This window comes from Halichoerus grypus, chromosome 1 (assembly GCF_964656455.1).
Source record: "Halichoerus grypus chromosome 1, mHalGry1.hap1.1, whole genome shotgun sequence".
NCBI classification, from domain to species: Eukaryota; Metazoa; Chordata; class Mammalia; order Carnivora; family Phocidae; genus Halichoerus; species Halichoerus grypus.
In genome coordinates, this window is record NC_135712.1 from 148,879,004 (window position 1) to 148,904,259 (window position 25,256).

Below are 25,256 nucleotides of genomic sequence, written 5' to 3' on the forward strand. Positions count from 1 at the left end.
CACAGTCCTTCTTGATTGCTTTTGTGGCCTCCCCAACCCTGGGGCTCCTAAAAGCTATTAAGCAGCAGAGAGTTTGAGATAACCTCTTGTAAAGTTCTTGGAGCATGACCATTACAGATCGCTCTATAGGCTTCACTTGCCCCCTAAGCTGGGCAAGGTTGGTATAATCCTATCAAAACTGTTGAGCTTGCCAGGATCTGTGTCTGAACAGAAGTTTGCCCATTGGCTTGAAGGTGCACCAAGTGCTCATCTGTGCGCAGAGCAGAGCTGTTCCTCAGAAAGTGATCTTAGTTCCCTTTAACACAGACATCAAGGCACTGCAGTTCCGTGTTGTAAACACTTTGAAAAGCTGCAAGAATTGCCTTCAAAACTGCTGTCAAGAGTCAGAACAACCACCGGGGAGGGTGAGGTCTGTCTGAGCCCACTCATTCCTGTTGCCTGCTGGAGACTCATTCTTTTTTTTTTCCCATAGGTGGTTTGTTGAGTTGAATTATGGGACAGGAGAGAATACCAACTCCTTTTTCCTTTCAGAGTCATTCTACTTAAACTCAAATACATGAATTCGTGCTAAAAAAACTCACTCAATTCATGAAAATAATTTAATTTCCTCAATTCACTCAAATATATCATAAACAAACATGTCAAAGCACAGGCTAACATACGTGACCCCCTAATGGAAAACATCAAGTGCACCAGGGGTGATAACAAGCATAATAAGCTGCGATCTGTCCTCATTTCTTGTTATTCACAACTACTGACATAAAACTGGAATTCTTTAGAACACATGAGTGTTCAGAGAAGGGGTCAGACATTAAACGGTAGGGAGAGGGTTCCATAAGAGAGAAAGGATGGGAGACAATGTTAGAGATGGGTATTGCTCCAACACACCTTCTAAGTCCAGGAGGAAAAAATCCTCATAGTTCCAAATGATACCCCACATAGTAAAACAGTCTCTGCAGAATCACTGCACATTGCAAGCTATGATGAAAGTCAGAAAATGCACCCGATGGAACAAAGACTCTCTTTCAGGGGTGCCTTCCTTACCTTCTGCCACATGTTGATGAAGAAGAGCTCCCGGGAAACATTGAAGGATACGTTGGCATCATAGGCATCATCCCCGAGGTTTGAGATGGAGATGTTTAGGGAGATATTCTTCACAGCCCCCAAAGCTAGATAGGGGGTTTTTCCATCAACACTGCAATGAAAAGTGAACAACAATGAATGCCCTGAAGTTTTCACTAACATAATATAAGGCATCAGAGGGTAGCTGAGAGTTGGGGGCAGAAACTGCATTGGGGTCAGAACTACAAGTTCCAGCAACCCCATTAACCAGTAATGCATCCTTGGGCAATCAGTTAGCTCCCCTGGGCCTCAGTTTCCTCATCTAGCAGCCTAATTTGCTGGCTCTGCTGGGGCTCACATCAATCTCAGAAAATTGTAAGATATTTAATACCATAGACATGGAATTTGGCCATGTATTCATTCATATGTTTTTGAGTACCTACTACATGCCAATCATGACTATTCTCTGTGCTAGAAGAGAGACCAGTGAACAAAACAGAGTTCTTGCCTTCTTACAGCTTCAGGGAAACAGAAAACACATACACCAAGCAGCAAACATACAGGTCAGGTTGTGATAAGAGCTATGGAGAAAACTCACAAAGGGTAAGAAGGGTAGAGAATGCCAGATCTGGAGGGAGAGTGGGCTGCAATTTTAAATAGGGTGGTTAGGGAAGCCTCACTGATGAGGTGAACTCTGAGTAGAAATCTGAAGGAAAAAAAGGAGCAAGATACACAGACACCTGGGATCTAGCAAAGGGAAAGTCATGCCTGGCACGTTCAAGGACTGGCAAGGATGCCAGAGTGGCTAAGAGGAGTGAGCACAGGGGAATGTGGGAGGAAATAGGCTCAGAGAGGCAAAGGGAGTGGGGACAGACAGATCATATGGGGCACTGCGGGGCCATCACAAGGACCTTGGTTTGACTCTGAGAAGAAACTCCTGCAGGGCTCTGAGCAGAGGAGTGGTGTGACCTGACTTCCACATCTGTAGGCTCACGCTGCCTGTGATGTGAACGGTCTGTGGAGTGTGTGGTCAGAGGGGAAGCAGGGAGCCTGGTTGGGAAGCTCTCACAATAATCCAGGAGGCAGCTCAGACCACAGTGGTTGAAGCTGAAGTAGTGAGAAGAGTGAAGTCGTGTTCTGGATGTGTTTCCAAGGTTATGCCAACAGATTTTGCTCACAGATTGATTGGGTGAGGGGTATTAGGGAAAAAGAGGAGTCAAGGACAGCTGCAAGGATTTTAGCTTCAACAACTGGAGGGAAGAGTTGTCATTCATTGAGATGGGAAAGAGTATAGAAGGTTCAGCAGAAAAAAAATCCAAATGCCTATTGGATCTTTAAGAAGAGGTGTTGGACAGCTGGATGCTTAAGTCTTAAAGGAGGGTCTAGGCCGGAGATACACATTTGGGATGGACTGGATATGATCACTAGGGAATGAGTATAGATAGAGAAGAGGTCTCACACTTAGGAGTTGCAGGTGAGGAGGAGAAGAGAAAGCATGACAAGGGAGGTAGGAGGAAAACCAAGAGAGATGGTATCTAAGTGGCCACAGAAGACATGTTCCAAGGAAGGAGTAATCAGTTTTGTCAAATGTGGCAGACAGGCCAAAATAACATGAAGACTTAGGATTGGCCACTGGAATTAGCCACGTGAAGGTCACTGGTGATGTCAAAAAGAGCTGCATAAGTGGAGTGATAGGGATGAGAGCTTGGAATTGGCTTAAGAGATGGAAGAGTAGAATAAATGGAAACAGCGAGGACACTCAACTTTTGGAGGAGTTTTTCTGTAAAGGGGAGTGGAGAAATAGGATGAGAGCCAGGGGTGGGGAGTGCGCTCAAGGCAATTGTTTTGTTTTAATTAATTTATTTTTTTTTGATGTAGTGTTCCATGATTCATTGTTTGCGTATAACACCCACTGCTCCATTCAATATGTGCCCTATTTAATACCCATCACCAGGCTAACCCATCCCCCCGCCCCCTCCCCTCTAGAACCTTCAGTTTGTTTCTCAGAGTCCACAGTCTCTCATGTTTTGTCTCCCCCTCCGATTTCCCCCCCTTAATTTTTCCCTTCCTACTATCTTCTTCTTCTTCTTCTTCTTTTTTTAACATATATTATTTGTTTCAGAGGTACAGGTCTGTGATTCATCAGTCTTACACAATTCACAGCACTCACCATAGCACATACCCTCCCCAATGTCTATCACCCAGCCACCCCATCCTTCCCACCCCCCACCACTCCAGCAACCCTCAGTTTGTTTCCTGAGATTAAGAATTCCTCATAACAGTGAGATCATATGATACATGTCTTTCTCTGATTGACTTATTTCGCTCAGCATAATACCCTCTAGTTCCATCCACATCATTGCAAATGGCAAGATTTCGGGGTTTTTTGATGGCTGCATAATATTCCATTGTGTGTGTGTGTGTGTGTGTGTGTGTGTGTGTGTGTGTGTGTGTGTATACATACATACATACACACCACATCTTCTTTATCCATTCATCTGTTGATGGACATCTTGGCTCTTTCCATAGTTTGGCTATTGTGGACATTGCTGCTATAAACATTGGGGTGCACATACCCCTTCGGATCCCTACATTTGTATCTTTGGGGTAAATACCCAGTAGTGCAATTGCTGGGTCATATGATAGCTCTATTTTCAACTTTTTGAGGAACCTCCATACTGTTTTCCAGAGTGGCTGCACCAGCTTGCATTCCCACCAACAGTGTAGGAGGGTTCCCCTTTCTCCGCATCCTCGCTAGCACCTGTCGTTTCCTGACTTGTTAATTTGAGCCATTCTGACTGGTGTGAGGTGGTATCTCATTGAGGTTTTGATTTGGATTTCCCTGATGCCGGGCATCAGACAAATTAGATTTTAAACCAAAGACTACAATAAGAGGTGAGGAAGGACACTACATCATACTTAAAGCATCTATCCAACAAAAAGATCTAACAATTGTAAATATCTATGCCCCTAACATGGGAGCAGCCAATTATATAAGCCAATTAATAACAAAATCAAAGAAACACATCGACAACACTACAATAATAGTAGGGAATTTTAACACCCCCCTCACTGAAATGGACAGATCTTCTAAGCAAAAGATCAACAAAGAAATAAAGACTTTAAATGACACACTGGACCAAATGGACTTCACAGATATATTCAGAACATTCCATCCCAAAGCAACGGAATACACATTCTTCTCTAGTGCCCATGGAACATTCTCCAGAATAGATCACATCCTAGGTCACAGATCAGGTCTCAACTGGTACCAAAAGATTGGAATCATTCCCTGCATGTTTTTGGACCACAGTGCTTTGAAACTAGAACTCAATCACAAGAGGAGAGTCGGAAAGAACTCAAATACATGTTCTGTTTTGTTTTTAAGATGGAAATGATCATAGCATATTTGCATGAGCATGAGAAGGATGTACTCAGAGGGGACAATTAATGACATGTCATGGAACAACTGCTGGATGGCCTGGTGAACAAATGGAGGGGCTGGCCTCAGCTAGCACAAGGTGAGAAACTGGAGCCAATGGTACCGACGTGTTAGTAGATGGGTGTTAGAAACAAAGCAGCGGTTCCTTAGTGATTGCTTCCATTTTGCACTGAAACAGAAGTAGGGTCAAAGACGGGGAAGGAGTGATTGTTTGATTGTGAAGGAGGAGGAGGGATTGTTTGAGGGGCGAAGAGAAGAAAGGAAATGGCAACCCAGGAAAGTGGGGAAGTGAGCGGGCCATCAATGGGATGACAAGGGGATGAGGACGATGGGGATGATGACAATGATGAAATCACATGAGATGGATGACTGTTATGTGACGTGAGCTGGGGACAAAACAAATTCACACTGGTAGCCAATCTTGGATTGGCCAACCAGTTAATGGATGATGTGATTAAGCTAATCAGGGTTTATGTGATGGACAGTTGGTATTTTTGGCTGCTCAGCATCCTGACAATTTTCTGTTTGGGAGGAATCTCAAGATAGGTGGGAGGGGCACATCAGAAGAAAGGGGGTAGGCCCTCCCTCTCCACTCTTCTTGATAGCTAAAGTGTGGGTACCTGACTATAGGCAGTCATGTGATCTAAGCATAGTCAGGGGCCTCAGGATGGTGAGCAGAGGCTCCCAACCAGGACCATGAATTTTGAGGGTTTTACAAAGACACCAGTGCCCTCTGAGATCATCTGAGGTGGCTACAGAGGTGTTGAGAGCCCAGAGGTGGAATCCTGAGCTCAGCCTGGTCTCCCTTGTTTCCTGTCCATGTTGGTTCTCCAGGCTCCCTGCCTATGCTCTGAACCAGCCCACATCCTTCCAATAAATTCCTTTTCTGCTTAAATTAACCAGCACATGTTTATTGTTGTTTGCAACCATTAGTACAGCGAATAGAGCATGAGAGAGAAGAGAAATATCCAAAATCTCAGTAGGCTATAATCCTTTGAAATACAGATTGTTGTGGGAGGAGCAATCCTCATTCCCCATCCATGAAGAAAAGACCTCACTTTCCTGCACGCCCTGGCGCATCAGCAAGAATAACATGTGCAACGAGAGATCTGATGGCCTTGCTTTTGGAAGCAAGAGCTCTAAGGATCCAGACAAGATGTGAAAAATTAACTTAGAGAAAAGCTTCAAATTCTTGAATGGCCTCCAATAAATTAAGACCCTGACCTCAAGCTATTGTGGCAGTTATTTATTATTGTTGGCCATTTTAATTTTAAACAATTGATGGGTTATTTCTGTCCTCCTGTTTGCTTTTGTAAGATTACAGGAGTAATCCTTGGGCCTTGAGGAGTTATGAGGGCGTGCTAAGCTTGCTTTCTCTTGAGAAAGATGAAAGTAGCCCAGTCGCATCAGAAAGTTATCCAGTTTCCAAATGGAACATAGGGAGATGACACAGAAAGCACAGGACTGTGGCATAGGGAGCTGCCTCCTTGTTCCAATTTTGTTGTTTGTGATCAGCCTCCCTTCCCCACATGTAAATGGCAAGGGTGCAGGCCCCGGATGTCTAATCTTCTCCAGCATCCAGAACTCGGGCTTTTTTTTTTTTTTAAAGATTTTATTTATTTATTTGACAGAGAGAGACACAGCGAGAGAGGGAACACAAGCAGGGGGAGTGAGAGAGGGAGAAGCAGGCCTCCTGCCGAGCAGGGAGCCCGATGCGGGGCTCGATCCCAGGACCCCGGGATCATGACCTGAGCTGAAGGCAGACGCTTAACCATCTGAGCCACCCAGGTGCCCCTGGAACTCGGGCTTCTTTCACTAAATCAGGCAGCAAGATTGTTCCTGGGCTTTCAGAGTCAAGTGATTCTAACATGGCTCCATGACGAAGGGAAGCCAGGCGCCTTCCAGGATGGAATGTGAACTATCAGACTTCCTTAAAAAGGGGTGCCTCAAAGCTGTTTTCACTCTTTCTCCACAGTTGAAGACCTATGTATGAAACAGTACGTCTCTGCTTCCAAAGCTATTCTTAGAAATGAAATGAAATGTAATTGGCTGGTGCTGGGTGCTTTGAAACATGTCATCTTTCTGAAACCTTACAACACCGTGAGCCGTTCCTGACATTAGTCCCATTTTTAGAGGCAAGGAGATGGAGAAGCGGAGATAAGGTGGCTGGCCAAGGAGCTGTGCTGGGCTTAGAAAGCAGCACCAACTATGCCTTCAAAGCCCCACCCCCTCCATCGTGGGCCCCTTCTGATCTCCCTCCTGGGGGAAATAAATCTCCCTAGTATGAGCCCCTCCAGCCCCATGTGCTCCACCAACACTTCCCAGCACTTACCAAGGTTGGGATGACACATTTATTTGTGTGGTTATTTGATTAAGAAACACCTCTTCCCTATTAAAATCTAATTCCCAGGGGGCAAGGACCCTGCTGCGGTTTTGCTCATCAATGAACCCTCGATGACAGACTTGGCCCAGGCACACAGTAGGTGTTCAGTGAACCCTCATGGAATGGATGAATGAACATGCCCAACATCCCCACGACAGTTCTTCAGCTCAACCTTTGTATTTTACAGTTGGAGGCAATGAGCCCACCTCCCCGCTCACTGCCCAAAGGGGAACTCACTTTGGTCAAGGTCACCAAGCCATGTAGGGGCTGAGCTGCAGCTAGTGCCCAAGGTTGTGCCCAACTTCCTTTGGCATGAAGGTTGTCTGAGCCACAGCTCTTATGTAAACTCCATCTCAGTTGGGATGCACTTCGGCAAGAAAAATCTTTTAATGACATCTAAAAAGAACAGAACTCCACAGAGACCAACCTCTCTGTCAAGACTGAAAGAGTAAGACAATTGGGCATAGGGGTTTTCGCCAAACATCCCACCGGTGCTTCCTTATTAAAGAACTGCCTTTCTAATTCTCAGAGAATTTTGTTCCCTAAGAAAATTTCCCATTAATTCTAATTTGCTTGTGCAATCTTTTAAATGGGTCATATTACTTTGTACACCACTCACTGGTGTATTTTTATACAAAAAGTGTTACTAACAGTCAACATACGATACAAGTTGTATAGTTTCTATAAAGTTCTATAAAGTATAGTTTCTATATTTCCAGCCTGTTGGAAATACACTGCTCATTTATTATGAAAAATGACAAATACAACTGCTCTAATACATCTTATAGCAGCTGTTTTTGGGATATGTTGGGCTTATATTTAAGTTTAGTGCTGATTCAATGTTACCACTGCCATGTTGGTAGCCATGTGGAGCCCGAGCGCCACTGAAGAACCCTTCTCTGATCTCTCTCATCACTGTGCGTTCAGAGTGTGTACCACTCAGAAGTCCTCACTGGGGAGATGCAATACATTTCCATATTAGCCACCATATCCTGAACGACTGAGGCCACCAAAGTGAATTCTTTCCCCTCTACAGTCTCACAAGCAATTTTACGCAGATAATTTTTTGAGAAGATGCTAAGGGAAGAAACTAAAGTAGCTCAATGGTGTTTAATAATTAATGATCCATTTGATCATTTTAGATTTTCCCTAAGTCTTAAAGATAAAAGCTATGACCTTATGTAAATAATTTGTGGTTATAACCTACCTTCCATAAAATGTAATACTTTTATTTTCTTTTGCTGTTAGCTTTAATCTAGCCTGAGTAAAGGATGCTAATACAGGAGTTAATCAAGTGCATTCTAGTCCACTGTATTTGAGTTTGAAAAACTTGTCATACCATTATTATTACTGATGATATATTTGCCACCCACAACTGTATTCGATAATGACAACTAGGATAATAGTATAGGGCAGCCAAATCCATCCATGTTTTTTCTTCCCACCTTCATTCTTTCATCTCCCCCCTTCTCCCTCCCTTCCTTCTAGTCATTTATCCGTCCATCCATTACTTTTTAAAACTACCTTCTCGACTTAGGTACCAGGGATACAGGTGCCAGACCCCTAGGAGTTCACAGTCCAATGGAGGAGGCAAACACATAAGACATAAGTTGACATCAACATGTGTGTAGTGCTGACCCAGAAGGATGAAGAAACATCCCCAGGAGGTCCCTTATGCTATGAGAGCACCAAGAAGGGATTCTTCAGGGGGCAGTGGCAGGGAAGGGTGGGGAGTATTTAGCAAGGTATTACTGACAGGGTGAACCATGAGTCCTACAATAATGGGATGACAGCCCTGTCAACAAAAGTGTTGCTAAGCCTGATTATATAGACGTGCGTGCGCACACACACACACACACACACACGCAATCCTTAGTTTTTCCATTCATGGAAATCATACTAAAAAGGACACTGTGAAGCAGATCATATTCTCCCCTAGGACAAATGTCAAAATTGGGGGCAGCATTCCTGAGTAATGATCCAGCATCCAAAAAATCACAGATATCCTCAACGGTGTGTCATAAAGGCAAGAATATAAACTAGAGCCACTGCGATTTAAAATCACAGACAATGCTTCCTATTCTTACAAATGGGCAGACACCCTAAAATCAGAAATGGAATTGGACAGCTGGATGGGGCTCACTTGAGTCATCATTTTGCAGCTAAAGGCCACAGAGTGAATCTCGCGTCTGTGTGGCTGCTCAGCAGACAGTGGCGAAGCCAGGCAGCCCTCCCAACTCCCATGGGAGGTCTGGTGCTCCTCCCTCTGCTCCCAGTGTTCTTAAAGTACAGAAACATGCAGTTAAATGGACTAAAATTCACATAAAGCTTATTTGGCTATAATAAGATGAGAAATGAAATTGTGTTTGCCTTCTTAGCATTTAGAATATTTAGAATATTGGGAGGTGCCATCTCTTTACAAAAGATATCTGAAGTGCTTATTTTCCTCTTGACAGTTTTCCTTGAAATTGGTGGAGGTGTTCAGGATGATTCCGGATACCTTCAGCAGCTCAGCTGGGCAACCCCCTTCTTGACACTTTGTTGACAAGTATCAGAGTTTTTCAATGATTAGTGCTTAAAATCACAAACATGATAAAACCATAAAATCACAGTTGTGCATCGATATCTTACTAGAAGGGATATGCACAAAAGTACCAAATAAACTGATTAAGATGTGAAGGACATATACCACAAAGCTGATAAGATGAGTCACACCAAATAACAGGTACAGAATAAGGTGCAAAAAGAATTCAGAGGAAAGAAATCACTGTAGACTGACTAAGAGGTTCCTGAGAGAGGCAGGAATTGAGCCCCACCTTAAAGAATGAGGAGCACAGGGGTGGAAACAGGAGGTAGATTTCAGTCATAGAAGAAAATAAACAATAGGTAAAAGGATGGAGGTGACTCCAATAATACAGAAAGGAGCAGGAACAGCACATCCTTAGCAGTAAGATGAATGGGAAGCAAGAGGATGTAGGATGCATCCAGATTCCCATGAATCTCGAATGTCTCAGTTTTGGGTTGATCCTCTAGACTAGTGAACTTAACTATTATCTTGAGTCACCAATGCCAGACAGTATGGCAAGCAATTAGTAAATAACAGGCACCAAATTGAAAGTATTACAGAATGCAGTAGGCTATAGGGGGTTCTACCCTGTCCCCTAGGGTCTTATCACTGCAGCCTGCAATTCCATCTGCCAGCATCCCCCTCTTTTGCTGGAGGATTTTTCTCGGCAGGCCAGCAGAGTGCCAAAGAATAAAGTCCCTGACTGCCCTGGAGCAGCCCTTAACCAATGACTGATGGTGACTGGGGTATAATTACTTTGGCTCCCTCGCCTATTGGGTGTGACAACTCTGAAGGTCATGTTCCAGGCCTGTGCTGTGTAACACAGCAGGCACTAGTCACATGTGGCTCTGGAGCACTTGAAATGTGGCAGCTCTGAATTAAGTATAAAATACATATCTGGTTTCTAAGACTTAGTACAATAAAATAAAAAAGGATGTAAAAACCTCAATCATCATTTTCATATTAATTACATGTTTAAATGATTTTTAAAATATGTTAAATAATATTTGTTTCATCCATTTGTTTCATTTTAATTCTTCAGTGTAACTATCGGAAATTTTTTTTTAAGATTTTATTTATTTATTTGTCAGAGAGCGAAAGAGAGAGAGCACAAGCAGGGGGAGCAGTGGGGGGGGGACAAGCAGACTCCCCACTGAACAAGGAACCTGATGCGGGGCTCGATCCCAGGACCCGGGATCATGACCTGAGCCAAAGGCAGACGCTTAACTGACTGAGCCACCCAGGCGCCCCTATTGGAAAATTTTTAATTGAATATGTGGCTTACTGGCCAGGATTGTTCTAGACTTTCAGTAAATTCTATGTATTTTAACAGTATGGTTGATTTATGATTCATCTTCAGTGGTACATATTTGTTCATGTTACTTGCAAAGTAGAGATTTAGGGAAAATAAAGTACATTTGGGTAAAAATAAAATTTAAAAAATAAAATTGATAATGCTTAGCTCGTAAAACCCACTTGCTTGTAAAATGCCATAATAAACATTATGAAATGTCAGAAAAAGGTGTTCCACGTGTGTGCTTCCCCCTCCCCCGGGGTAATTTTGAGTTTCACCGAAATCGGATGCCCAAAGTTGTACACGGTGCAGGTAGGCCTCACTGGCTACGTGTGACATGGGAGACGAGGAAGCCAGCCACGCGGACCTTGGCAATGGGGAAGGTCTCAGCCTGGCCCTGTCAGAGCGGACCCTGAGGTAAGTCTGAGAACAAGCAAGTCATTTATTCGGGAGGTGGTCCCAGGAAACACCAGTAGGTGAGAGGTGAAGTGAGACATGGAGGGACAGGCAACCAAAAAAGGATGTGACATCAAGTCCGTCACCCCTGGGGACACCTGCAGCTTCACCTTGCCGGAGTTTCTGGGAACCTACAGAACGTTCACCTCAGAGTTATCCCATCTGCCAGGTGAGGGAAGTACTGACATGTGAGTCCCATAGGCCCTGGTCACGGGCCGCTGCTGGGAGGGAGGGTCTCTCCCCGGCGCCTCAGCCTGCTATGTGGAGGGCAGAGCAGGCAGAGATGCAGAAGCAGGAGCTGGGAGCTGTTACACAGGGCCTGCTGGGGGGTCTTACTCCAGCTTTATAAATGGAAGCATGACCCAGTGAGCGAGGCCTGTCGCTGGCAGATCAGCTCAGTTAATCCTCTTACCCGTGAACGCCTGGCAAGGGCCCAAGGCCCTGGAGAAACCCCACCCTACCCCTTGCGATCCTGGCCCTGCACACCCCCCTTCCTGAGCCACTGTTAAAGGACCCATCTCAGGTACCACAGGCTCCACTTCCATGGATGGTTCCAGCCCACGCAGGCCTAACAGTCCTGCCAAATGTAGTATGGGTGAAAGAACACACCCCTTTATGGGGGGTGGGTGGCGCTCGCCAGGGGGTTACACCAGGGGCGCTGTCCTGGTTGCCCGTGACCAGCAACTGCTCTTCAAGGTAGCCACGCTGATCCTGTAGAGGTTGTTAACGATCTTGAATATTGCTCCTGCCCTAAACCAGCCAGTACCCATTGGGGTAAAACAAACAGGACACTCCTCTTGCAAAATCCGCGGGGTATATATTTCTGAGCTACCCTAGCACAATCCACTCTGGGGAGAGTGACCAAGGTCCAGATGACAACGAACACGAATTTCCGAGGCTGCTTCTGCAGGGCACATGCTCTGTGAGGGACTTGGCCCAGCTGCCCAGCCTGGGGAGCCAGCTGTCCATACTTCCAAGGCTCAACAGGGTTCACACCAGAATGTTGTTTGGGTGTTAACGCCTCAGCCTCTGTTCACCTCTAGGGGCTGAAAGCTCTTACAGACCCGCCTACTGCTGCTTCCGAGGGTTATGCTAAAGCCCCCTGGATTCGTTACAGAAGAGCCAGGCTGGAGGCGTCTCCTCTGTGACACAGGCCACCCCTCTATAGAGAAAATTAGGGATTGAGACAAAACCCTATGAAAACCCAGTCTCAAAACCCCAACATTTCTATGTCTCCAAAGAATAAAGCTGCCAACCTCAGCCTTTATAGGTAAGATGCCAGGATGAATGCCCTCACCAAATTCTGTATTACTCTGAGTGTTGTGCACCATGTTTTCAGACTCTTGATCCGTTTCTCTCAGCTTGTAATAAGCCGGAGAAGCTATCCTTTTCCCAAGATGGTCATTCTTATGTGACAGAACTCTGGACAAGGAAACCATGAAGTACAACAAGGGACTACGAAGGAGTAAGTTCTCATGGAATGTTCTATTATCAGCTCTGAAATTTCTCTTTCCTCAGGGATGGGAAATTGTTTTGATTTGCTGGCTTATTTTAGTTAGTGACTGCCTCTTTCTTTGGATTCCCGTAGATCTCATTGATAAGCTATTTAGAATCCAAATACCAATTTTCACCGCTGTGAAAACTCACTAAAGTTTCCTGATTTATAAGGTTCTAGCTACTGTGGCAAATAGGAATTTATTTTACTAAAAAAAATTACCAGGAAATATCCAAAAAGTATATTGTATCAAAAAGGCACAATCCTAAATATATTAAAGAAATCAAATCTCATCTTGTTTTATATTTTAATAAACTCTAGGATGATAGGAGTTGTTACTTCTGCCTGATGTTTAGTCTTATCCTGTGGTGATCCTACAGCCGGCCCCACATAAACCCAGGCCTCGGGCAACCTCCTGCCATCTACAGCCTCAGCCCTGAACCACCTGCTCTAACCCATTTGATGTTCCTCAGGCTGACCTGCTCAAGATCCTTGCATTGCACAGCCTACAACACATTTTGCTTTTAAGCCCAGTGCCACATCTGGGAGCAGCCTGCTTCAAAGTTGTCCGTGCCCTACCTCTGCCACCACTCAGCCTCTCCTCCAGCTGTCCTGCCTTTGGTCTCCCTGGACACGCACCTCCATCGTCTGTCTTGGCTTCGGCTGCATCCCTTGGCTGATGTGCTTACACGGCTTGTCCCAGAACCCTCCCAGCATCTATCCAGACGTGTGTCTACTTTCAAATATACTTAAGAAAATCTAAACAGCCAACTGTCTACTTTAATTTCTTCTTTCGTTTTAAATCCATAACTTTAAGTGGTTTTGATATTCATATTGTTTGTATTTTCAAATGCTGCATCAACCAGAAACATTATCATCAAACAGAACACACTATATGGATGTAGGTTTTAAACTTCTCCAAAAGTGGGTTATCATGCCATATAGTTTGAGACGTGCTTCACATCTCACCATGCTTTATAAACCCCTTCTAATCATGCAAAACAGATCCATATGGTTATTAACTCCAGATAGAGATCATGAGGCACCTCTGTGAGGCACGTCAATTAAAGTTTACAGTGGGTCACCGGAATGATTCCTGGGACTGAGTTTCTGGTTTGAAAACCACTTATATGAAGCCAGAAATACCTCTATCTCCCTCAAATGTACCCACCTGGGCCAGTTTTGTGCTCAAAAAGTGAGAGAAAAGCATTTACTGAGGTGATCTGAGCCCAAATAGTGGTTTCCCTAGCAACATTCAGATAATTCACATAAATATGTGGTACTTTGAAAAAATAACATGCCTATATCCTGACTTGGCTAGCATCAGTTTGGTCCTAGATCTGGCTCATTTAATAACTCATGGAGTGGTAGAATCAGTATTTGCTTCAATGGTCATCCTCATCCTTTTCCTAACAAGGCAAACATGAGAAGCCAGAGGGTCCGCCCTCCCCCCGCCCCCATCTGTTTAACTGTGAAAAGAACTGCTGGTTCTCAGCTAACAGAGGAATTCAAATCCTCATCAGCCTTTTCTTTAGTAGTTTCTGGAATCACTAAATCTTAGGACATCTGGAACAAATCAGGTCCACTCACTGTAACAACTGGATTAAAGACAAAGAATACTTCTGGGGCAGAGGGAGGGCAAAAAGGAATTCCCAAAATCTGCGGGCTGCTCAGAGGTCTGATGTCATAAGACAGGATGGTGTGCAATGATGTATGACCCGACCCAGCAATGGCATGGTGCCAGCCTATACAACACATCAGCTGCTCCTGAAGCCCGGCCACCACATACCCAAAATGCAAGAAGTTTATCTGCATTTCACGGAAGATGGCAGGCCAGATAACTCAAGAGAACCCAAATCAGCAGGGCCACTGTGGTCCCTTGACAAGTAAGTTGGTTGTGGCCATAACTTTTCCCTGCTTCAAGCTCAAGAAGCAAATGGGGGACATAAATGGTCACAGACAATAAAACGTGTTGAAATTACAAGCCTCCCTGGTTTGGAACTGTTTTTCCTGTGAGGTGAAGAGCCACAGAGAAAACAGCTCTGCCCGCCTGGGTCCTCTGGAGTTCCTTGAAGGTAGAAACAGAATACACACAGCAGACATAGCACGTCGAACAACCAGGAATTGGCTCATTTGTCCACATAGTGGCTACCACATTCCCCCTCAGCCCAGTTTCTCTGCTTTGGGCCTGAAGTACTAGTTTTCTTGAGCTCATCAAAGTTTTTATGGACAGTTACCTGTGTCCTTAATAAACCAAGAACAAGGAACGAATGTATACTTTTTAATCAGTATATTATAGACCCTAGGATCCAGAGAGTCAGGGAAACACTTCCTTCAGTGGTTTCCAAGTTTGGTCTTACATTAAAAAAAGAAAAATATAACATGACAACAGCTTTATAATGAGATCCCAGTTCTGCATATTATAATAAAAATCTTCTGTCTACTCCTGTTAACAAGGCAAAACATTTGCTTCTCCAGCATGTATCTTTTCCCATAATCAGGACAAATTTCTGAGCAGGGGTTTTTAGCCTGTTTTTGTGTCATCAGATACTCTTGGTGGTCTCCCGAAATGAATGGTCCCCTTATCAAAATAATGTTTTAAAATGCATAAAATGAAAAATCAGATTACAAAGAAACCAATCATACAAAAATATGATAATTACATTTTTTAAAATGTATGGTTTAATGATATGTGTTCTTTCTTTTATAACATTAAGTAATAAGATTTGGCGGTGGGTTTAGTAACTACCATAACTTTGAAGTGGGTTTAGTAACTACCATAACTTTGAAGTAGGGATGAATGTAAATGATATTTTGAAACATCTGCAACATTGTAACTTGATAGGAAAACATGAGTGATTTCTACCTGTGACAGAGGTCCTGCTAATATTCCTATGCTTTGTTGTCTACATTCATAATCAAATAAAATGCTACATTTCAGTTTGAAGTTAGTAAAAGTAAAGATTGTTTTCCTATTCAAGTTCACAGACTCTATGAACTCTATGCACAGATCACTAAGGGGATATGGACCCAGGTTAGAGCCTCTGTCCTGTGGGAAGGGGAGGGAGAGGGGCTGCTTTAAATGACGGGAAGAAAGGACCACGCTGGTGGAGAGAGGAAAGACAAGAATGTCATTTCTGGAAGGTGTATAATAAGATATTTGCAATTTCCTTCACCTCAATTCCACTGTCCCTGGACTAACAATGAGCCATCTTTAAAACTGATGACCCTGGGAAGGCGGGCCAAGGAGGTGCATAAGAGAATCTTCTCCTTCTCGGCTTAGAAGGTAAATTTTTTATATTCTTCCACATGAGGAGAAAAAAAAAAAGGAACAATTCATTTGTTTTCTCTTGAAGAAACACAACTGTCAACCGAAACAATGGCATCCATCTCTTGTTCAAATTTCTTATCACAGAAAACATTCTTAAAAAAGAGCCCAGTACCCCTGGCGAGGAAGACTGATTACTCTGAGTTCATGTGTTCCCTCATGTACTAAGCACTGTAACTGCTTTCAGTCCCCCACCATTCAGGACCTTTGCAGTGAAAGCCATCTCTCACCAGGGTAGCCCCTCTCCTTTAATCCCTTCTGTCTGCAGAGCCCTCTTTAAAAACAAAGTCCCAGGGACAAAGCAACCAGAAGTAATCCTAAAGACACAAAATCCTGGGGTGTCTGGGTGGCTCAGCCGGTTGAGCTTCTGACTCTTGGTTCAGTGTCGGGAGATCGAGTCCTGCACCGGGCTCCATGCTCAGCGCAGAGTCAGCTTGAGATTCTCTTTCTCCCTCTGCCCCTCCCCCTGCTCACATGCTCTCTCTCTTAGATAATCTATGAATGAATGAATGAATGAATGACACAAAATCCCTCTCACCACCTGAAGGGACCTCCTATATATCACTCCACACGCCTGGTTTTTAAAAACCCAAAAAACCCTCCAATTCCAACAAGGCAGATTAAAAGTCCATTGACAACTCTTTTCCCCCACTGATATCTGCTAAACACATTGGATTTAGCTTCCTCTCAAAACTCACATTCCTAAAAAAGAATCAGACTGCCTAGTGAGGCGATCTAAGAATGAACAAACAGGATGTGAGGTCTAAGACGTGTAGCCTCTCATGTCGGTGTCCCTGGAAGCAGTCTCTGATGGGGATTCAGGTGGTTTATCAAGGGATGCCATGGGGAGCAAGGGGCCACGGAAGGAGGATGGGGCAGGGAAGATGCTGAGAAAGACTGTGGTCTTGGGCAGAGTCGCCTAATTTCACATGGGGGCTCTGGAGCACAAACTGCAGCATGGAATTACCTACACTTGAGACAAGGGGGCTGGCCTTCTTCTCCCCCAAATGAGTCAGTCATTGGCTGACAGCCACCCGGGGTGGGTGTAACCTCCCAGGCCAGGTGACTCCTGTAAGCGAGGGCCATTCTCCAGACCCAAGGAGGGGCAGCTACGAGCCCTTAGCAGCCGACACTTAACGGCAGCTGGGACCTGGCACCTGCACAGTAAAAAGGATCTGAGTGTACCACCCAATAGCATCCACCCAGCCTCGTCATGTCTGGGTCAAGATCACCTGGCATGGAGTCAGAAAAGCAGGATCATAAAATCTAGAAGTTCTTTACATCGTACCTCCCTTCTCACGGCAATCTGCGATGAACCGTGACGTACGGGTGGTCTGTGTTATGCCCAAGTCTGTCACCTTTGGCTCTGGGGGAGGGGCCAGTGACCACTGGGTACAAAGCAAAAGGATCATCCCTCCTCAGCCACAGTTGTCTTGGGTTTTTCATCTGTGGAGAGCGGCAGGGCCAGAACAAACTTGGGAAAGATGCTAACGAGGGGGTGTGTACAAGACAACAAGGAAAGTATGTGGGGAAGATTTACTTCGGAAAACAAAACAACTGCGTGTCCTTGGAATCTGGCTTTTCTTACAGTAATAAAAGTCTGCTCCGGGATGGGTGAGGCTAGTAACGGTGGCAGGAGACCATTGACCCAGCCACAGAATAAACTGCAAACATCTTAGCAAAGAAATAGCACGTGGCTCCCCGTCTGCTCTGGACTTGAGAAGTGAGGGATCTAGTTGTTACCTTCTCTTCGTAGCTCCTTTTCTTGGTTTAAAAGTCCAGGGAGAAGGAAAGAAACAGCCATATCATTTTGACCCTGCTGGAAAGATGCTTACATATAAAACCTCCAATGGTCGGCTATATTTGGAAGCCAAGGAAAATATTACCAAATAAAATTTTATTAGGTACACCCGTGAAGTAGACCCAGACTCCCCAGGTCGCTCAGGAGGGAGGTGGGCTACGGGCAGGCACGTTCCCAGTGGCTTCCGCGGTTGCCATGGTTACTCCACAGCCCTGCCTTCCACGTTCCTTTATGGATTCCCCATCCTCTCACCATCCAGATGGACAATCTCCGGGTCTAATCAGCAGGGGGAAGGCTGTCCCTGAAATCCAGTATTTGTTGGGATAGATTTCTGCTGCTCATGTGTGTGTGTGCATGTGTGTGTGGGGGGGTGCCTGAAAATGAAGTGACCTCCCCTCCATGTTTTCAATCTGTCTAACAAGGGAACACGGTCAGTTCCTCAGGTGGTGGCCCACTGTACCCAACCTCACACCAAGGCTGGTAGGCCCTTTAGGAAACCACAAATCAGATCCGCCCTGAGATAGGAAGGAAGTTCCTAAAGTCATTTCCATTTGGTTAGTGGCATAGTGGGCGTCAGAGATAGGCAGGTTCCCCAAGCTGCCATGGCTATTTAAAGACAAAGGCCATGGGTCTAATGGCTGAAGCACTGGACTTGGATTCAGGAACCTACCAGCAGGTGTTTTTCCTGCCACTGCCACGTAACTTTCTTTTGGACCTCAGATAAGTGACTCCAATTCCTGCCTATCAGTTTCCCATTCTACACTTGAAATGCTATGGCTCCCAGCAAACCATCAACCATGAACCCCTGCAAGCTGGGCTTGTTGCTACCCTGCCTGAGTTACTTTGTAGGACAACAGAGAGGGCATCTCAGAACCACAGAGTCAGCTTCTGTGCTCATCCCCAGCCCAGGCTGGAACCAGGGCTCCAAAGAAAGACAGCTGCTTGGCCTGGCTCCACTCAGGTCTCTCCCAGGGTGGTGGAGGGGCCAGAGGTCTTATCCTCTCCACCTGGAATGTGCTGTGGACACATCCCTTACCTGCCTTTCCTGCTGCCCTCAGGAAAATGGGAACAAAGCTCCCAGCCCTGTACTTGGCTCGTAGGTTTGCTCTAAAACCAAATGCTCTTCAGCATGTGGGCAATAAGTGGTTATGTTGGCTAGAGAAGGGACAAAGGCATAAGATACAAACAAATGCAATAGGAAATAAAGTTACCATAGTAATGGAAAATGTTGGGTACTTGGCAAAACATGGAAAGAAAGCATTCTCAGTAAGTTTTAAAGGGAAGAAGCCTTGGGGTCAAAAGGTGCTTTAACGCTCCTGTTAGAAATTCCAGAATACATTCATCAACTGAGATTCTTTGAGAAAGTGGGTGTAGCAGACATAATCCATGCCCCTGCCACCTCCCTCAGATTGTTCCTAATGCTCTTGCTGACTTCCAGCTGCCAGTGTTTGCATCTTCGTATCCAAGGGTCTCTTTCTAGAACCAGACAAGGTTGCTGTCACAGGCTGGCGGTGCCAGGGAATTAACTGTCCCTACCCTCCCAACCCCAGAGTAGCCCTCAACCAGTGACTGAGAGTCAGACACCCCAGCCCCTTCGTCCCTCTGATGCAGTAATTGTGAGGTGAGTTTTTTCCACCATTCCTTAGCATCTCCTTGCAGGAGGAAGCTGCAGCCATCCACTATGGTAGCTGGGGATGATGAACTGACTGACAGCTTCTCCCCATTCACATCTCCTGTCACGTGACATTGCCTCTCTCATCAGGAAGCAGAGTTTACTTCCCCACCCCTTGAATCCTGTTGGCCCTGTGACTTTGCTTTGGTCAACAGAATGTGACAATGAAATTAGACCTCATGAGTCCTTGTGCATTGCTGTTCTAGATTCTAGACCCCTGCCCCACCATAAGAATAAGCCTGGGCTAGCCTGCTAGAGGATGAGAGACCATGTGGAGGCCAGTGGAGGAACTCTGGCCAACAATAAGCCAATCACCACAAACAGAGGCAACTAGCTAATTCGAACTTGGCTGCAGATCCATGAGGGAGCTGAGAAGACCCAAACAGCTAAACCCAGCCTAAACAGATGATCCACAGAATCAGGAGATAAATAAACAGTGGTTTCTCCAAGGCATGAAGTTTTGGGGTGACTTGTTACACAGCAATAAGCAACTGATACGCTAGTGTTGCATCATGATGCACTAAATTGTCCCTATTTGTTTCCACCAAGCCTGGTATATCCATAGCCAGTGCTCTGTTACTATCTGTCAAATAAATGAATATACTAGTGCTGTGTCACTTCCTGCCAGGTGAGTAGAAGCTAGGCACTCTGGAAGGGTACTGCATCCTTCCGTACCCCTCCCAGTGTGTGAATGTCTCTTTGCTTGCCTGACTCTGCTGATTATCTTCCCAGGGGCCTAAATCCTACCCTCTGCCTAGGTAACTCCCACAGAAGGACCACCCACATGTCCATTCAGCCTTGATGTGTTCCTGAAATGTGGGAGACACACCTGTTGCCTCCCATTAGGGAACATCAGAGCAAAAGCAAAGACTTATTCCAAGAGAGGGGAGTGAGGGTGAGCAATCCTTTGACTCATTCAAAAACTCCTATTCACTGGAGCATTTCATTTTTCTTTCAAGAATAAGCCCTCGAAAAACCCATTCCTATTTCCAGAGATTCCAGAAACAGCAACTAAAAAAGCCAGCTGCTCCAATCAACAAACTTCTTTTGCATTTTTCTTCCAGATCTGGGACAGTGAAGGAAAAAAACAGTAAATCAAATGGCTAACAGTTTTCCAGGTTTCTGATCAGCTCCTGCCCACCTTCCTTCATAAAAAAATAACAATGATGGCAGCTTTACACTTGAGGAAACTGCTGATGTGCCAGCCACAAGCTTGAGGTCAAATCTGAGGCCCTCCATGGAGAGGAAAATCCAACCTATATGGATTAAGAATGTGTGACTCAATGCAGAGACCACCACCGACCCAGCAGAAGAGGCAGCAAAAGTCTCCAGATGGAAAAGCTGTTGAGTAGAGCTTCCCATGTCCGACAGCTCATGAGGGAGCATGAGCAGGGATGGAGGGAAGCCATCTTGATAATGGATTTTTTTTAACCCATCCACCTCCTTTCTGGATGGGACTTTTCACACAGAGGAGGATTTTCTCCCCAAGGTCCCCAGCTTTGGAATTTCTGGTCCAGAGCCAGCAGAGATCAGACCCCAACAGCAAGTGGGGCTAGTGCACAGGAGGAGAGCAAGACACAGAATTAGCCATTCCTGGCTTTAATGACTTGAGCAAGTAACCTGGCTTCCCCGAGCGTCTGTATCCTCCCCACTAAAAAGAGTGTAATAATATTTACTTCTTAGTGTCACTGAGAGGATTAAATGAAAGAATAATGCTAACTCTCATCTGCTGAGTGCCTATTATATGCCAAGCACTTTTGGAAGCACTTAAATATGTTTTAATTCATTAAATACTTGGAATAACTTAATAAGGTGTTGCTATTATTTCTCTCGTTTTACAGATGAGGAAACAGGCACAGAGAGGTTGAGCAACTTGCCCAAGGATGCACAGCTGGTAAGATACAGTGTGTCTATGTATACTGATGACTCTCTAGGGCATCCAGTGCATGGCAGGTGTTCCATAGACAGGGGTCTCTTCCCCTTTATCAAACAAGACTTTACTTCTGCCATATGCTGTGCAGTTGGTAATTCTGGTCACTTTGCCACTTTTGAGAAGAATAATTTGTTTCAGGTTCTAAATAGTTCTCTGGGTGCAGCGATCCTTGTCTCGAAGGCTGATTTTTCATGGATGGAGCTACCTGTCTCCCAGCCAAGGATTTTGGGAAATGCACTTGACCCCACACCTCCACTGTGATAATAGCATTGTTAAGGCTACCAACAAACTGAGGGTTCTAGAGGGGAGGGGGGTGGGGGGATGGGTTAGCCCGGTGATGGGTATTAACGAGGGCACGTACTGCATGGAGCACTGGGTGTTATACAAAAACAATGAATCGTGGATCACTACATCAAAAACTAATGATGTATTATATGGTGACTAACATAACATAATAAAATTAAATTAAATTTAAAAAAAAGGCTACCAACATAGGACCATTATATGTGGCCACTAGATGGTTCTTCTAACTTCATAAATATTTTACTATGTCTTTTCACTTCCCTTAAGAGTTCTTTCATTATTCAAGTTGGCTAGCCAGAAGGCACTGAAATGTTCCACTGGTCTCCTACGGGAGGCATCAAAATATATATGTAAGTATTTTTAGATCAACTGCCATAGTCTACATTGCGTTTTCTTTATCTTAATCACATGTGATGTAGTCTTAGATACTGTAAGTATTCAGACAGACAAAACAAAACACAGTTGCATCATTTTACAAATGGGAGTTTTCAGTTCTGTTTAATAGAAACAATCTAAACAGCTTCATCCCTGTTCCTGGACATTTTGGAAAAGGTGTGTCTTGGAAATAGGATCAACCCATTAAATACTGTGAACCTTTAATTAAAGAGTTGATTGTTTTAAGAGACAACAGGCCTGCCAGAATTCATGCTCTCTGGAGAGAAAAAATCAAAACATCCATGAGTCCCTGTCACAGATAGCATTTCCTGGCTTGATCCCCGGCCACCCTGGGGGACCCAATTACTCCCAGATATCTTTCCCTCTGTCTTCTCCAGACAAAGACTCCTCAGTCTGGTGGGTACTTGGCTGCTTTCAGCCACAACACCTTGTCCTGCACTGTCTGCCCAGTCATTGGAGGGATCTTTCTCTGTTACCACTTGGCTTCAACTTTTCATTATAGTGGGTCACAACTAGCATGAGAGCTAGGATGTAGAGACACTATGAAAGGCAAAAGTCATGTCCAAATTGCCCCTTTGAAGTCCTTTGGGAGGCACCATGGTGGAGATCCACACAACAGGTCTCGTAAGTCCAACACTGCCAAGGGTGTGCCTGTGCCAGGAAAAGGGACTCCACGGACCTGTGACAGGGACTAGGAAATGAGATGGATGGAGAACAGCTGACTCAAAACTCAAGCTGTTGCGGAGTGGAAGAGAGGACCAGGTGACCCACACTGTGTCACTCTTTCTCAGTCTTGCCTCATCCCTCACCGTGTCCTCCTGACCCCTTCTCCTTCATTCCAGACACCTGCAGATCTTCATGGGCATCAGCCCTCCACACCTCCATGCCTCTGCTCACATTTTCCCTCTGCCCAGAATACCTGCATCGTCCTCCTCATGCCCCTTTATTCTTCTTCTTGGAAGCTGCTCCCTGGCCCTATAATGACCCATCTACCTCTCTTCTAGCACTGACCAGGTGGTGCCACCGCCACCCAGCTGCCCTCTCCCACATGCCGGGAGAGCAGGGCACACACACCGTTCATTTCTGCAGCCTGGTGCCCAGTGTTTCCTTGATTTGAGCAATCACGGGATGTGCATCCTACCCAGGGAAATCATGGCTCAACAGAGTTCAGTGATAAACCAAAGCAGCTCAGTTCTGGTTCTAGTAACTAAGCCTTTGTCAACGAAATTCAGACCCTGGGTTCCACCAGCAGTTTACTGCCTTCTCTCACTTTGTGTCTGGCTCTACATGAAGGTCTGGGGAAATCCAATGTACCCAAAACCACCATTTGATTTTGTATCTCTCCCCATCCAGTTACCAATTAATGTTTCTTTGATGACTCCTTTGGGGAAAGCTATGGGCCCAAGATACAATGAAGGTTTAATGGGGGATCCAGACAAAAGGCTATTTTGAGAGACTGGGCAGGGGGGGCCTGCTGGGAAATAACTCATCTTAAGGAAAGGATCATAGCTTTCGTCCAAAGACACCACTTCTGAGATTCAGAAAACCTCCTTACCCAGTCTCTAGCTCTCATGTCTGAATCAAGGATGATGGAATTACCAGAAAGGCTGAAAAAGCCCTGAAAACTATAGGTATTAGGAAAGAGAGCAGCCCCTCTTCTTCACATGGGAGAGCAGACTGACTTATAGGTCCCAATTCACCCCTCCCTGGACTTTTGCCCTCTGCTGTGTGACTTTGCATTTCCTCTCATTAAGGGGGCACAGAATATTTTCCTGTCCCCTGACTTTGGGGTTGGTCATATGACTTGCTGTGACCAACAGAATAAGGCTCAAGTAAGAGTGCACCAGGTCTGAGCTGAGACTTTAAGGGTTATTGCATGTTTCTGCTTGCTCTTTGCACTGTCGCCAAGCCATGAGAAGAATATGCCCATGCTGGCCGAGTGGTTCCAGCAGGACAATGAAAGACACATGAAGCAGAGCTAAACTGGGTCACCTGAACCTAGCTGAAATCAACCTACCCTCTGCTGAACCCCAGATGCATGGGCAAGTCAGCCAAGATCCAGCTGAACCCAGCCTGAACCAGCCAACCCTCAGAGAGGAAACAGAAGGCCTCTGTGTGGTTTACCTTCGCCTGGGGGCCTCTTGTACTGTGGGAGGGAAGCCTGAAACAATAGAGACTGTTCCCTTGGATCAGCACCGCCTGCCCCTCTCCTGCACCCCCTCCCATTGCCATAGAACCTTCACCTGTTGTGAAAGCAGATGCCGTTGTTAAGTGTGGGGGGAAAAATTAAAAGAATCTTTATATAATAGTAAGTCGAATCATATGAACTGTCCCAGTTAAATACTGGCAATTTCTTACGGTTCAACCTAATACAATGAGTGAGTATAAAATACCCCCTCCATCACACAAATACTCACAAGAATCAGAAATACAGGCTAAACAGTGAGATATGTGGAACTGTAAATGAAATAAAAAGCAAATTATCCCCACCAGATGATAGCTGTTGTTAAAATTATTGTAGGGGTGCCTGGGTGGCTCAGTCGGTTAAGCGTCTGCCTTTGGCTCAGGTCATGATCCCAGGGTCCTGAGATTGAGCCCCACATCGGGCTCCCTGCTCGGCTCAGGGGGGAGTCTGTTTGAAGTTCTCCCTCTCGCTCTTGCACAGTGTGCATGCTTTCCCTAGCTTGATCTCCCTCAAATAAATAAAATCTTTAAAAAAAATTATATAATATACATACTTCTTTTTAAGTTATAAAATACCATCGTATACCGTTGTATCCTACCAACTCTAGTTATCCTCTTTGTGGGGCAGGGGGAAACCTGCACATTCAGGCTTCGGGGCTGGGGTCACGACCAACATGCCTCCCAGAACGAGGTCGCCGAAGGAGCACTGAGTTACCTGGAGAGCAACAGCTGACCCTGGAGCTGTAGGTCGGCGGCACAGTCCTCTGAACGGCAGTTCCTTTCAAAGACGGTCTGTGGGCGAGAGACAGCAGGAAAGACAGGATTTAATGGCAAAGGAGCAAATACCAGCCAACTACTTGCTTCCAAATCAGTGGGGGAACTCTTTCTGTGAGAGCTTCACGCCCTCCCCTCCCACAAAGCCAGCCCCCCACCACAGTGAG

The 25,256-nt window shown here is 45.3% G+C and overlaps 1 protein-coding gene across 3 annotated transcripts in view; it reads right to left on the minus strand.

Moving 5' to 3' along the window:
* ITGA9 (integrin subunit alpha 9) overlaps nt 1-25,256 on the minus strand; it is a 331,177-nt gene that overhangs the window by 121,299 nt on the left and 184,622 nt on the right. For all 3 annotated transcript variants that reach the window (XM_036094209.2, XM_036094208.2, XM_036094211.2), the window contains 2 exons: nt 25,031-25,107; nt 1,045-1,195 (listed from right to left, as the gene is read on the minus strand). In XM_036094209.2, the coding sequence (XP_035950102.1) occupies nt 1,045-1,195; nt 25,031-25,107 (228 nt within the window). The remainder of the gene's footprint in view (nt 1-1,044; nt 1,196-25,030; nt 25,108-25,256) is intronic.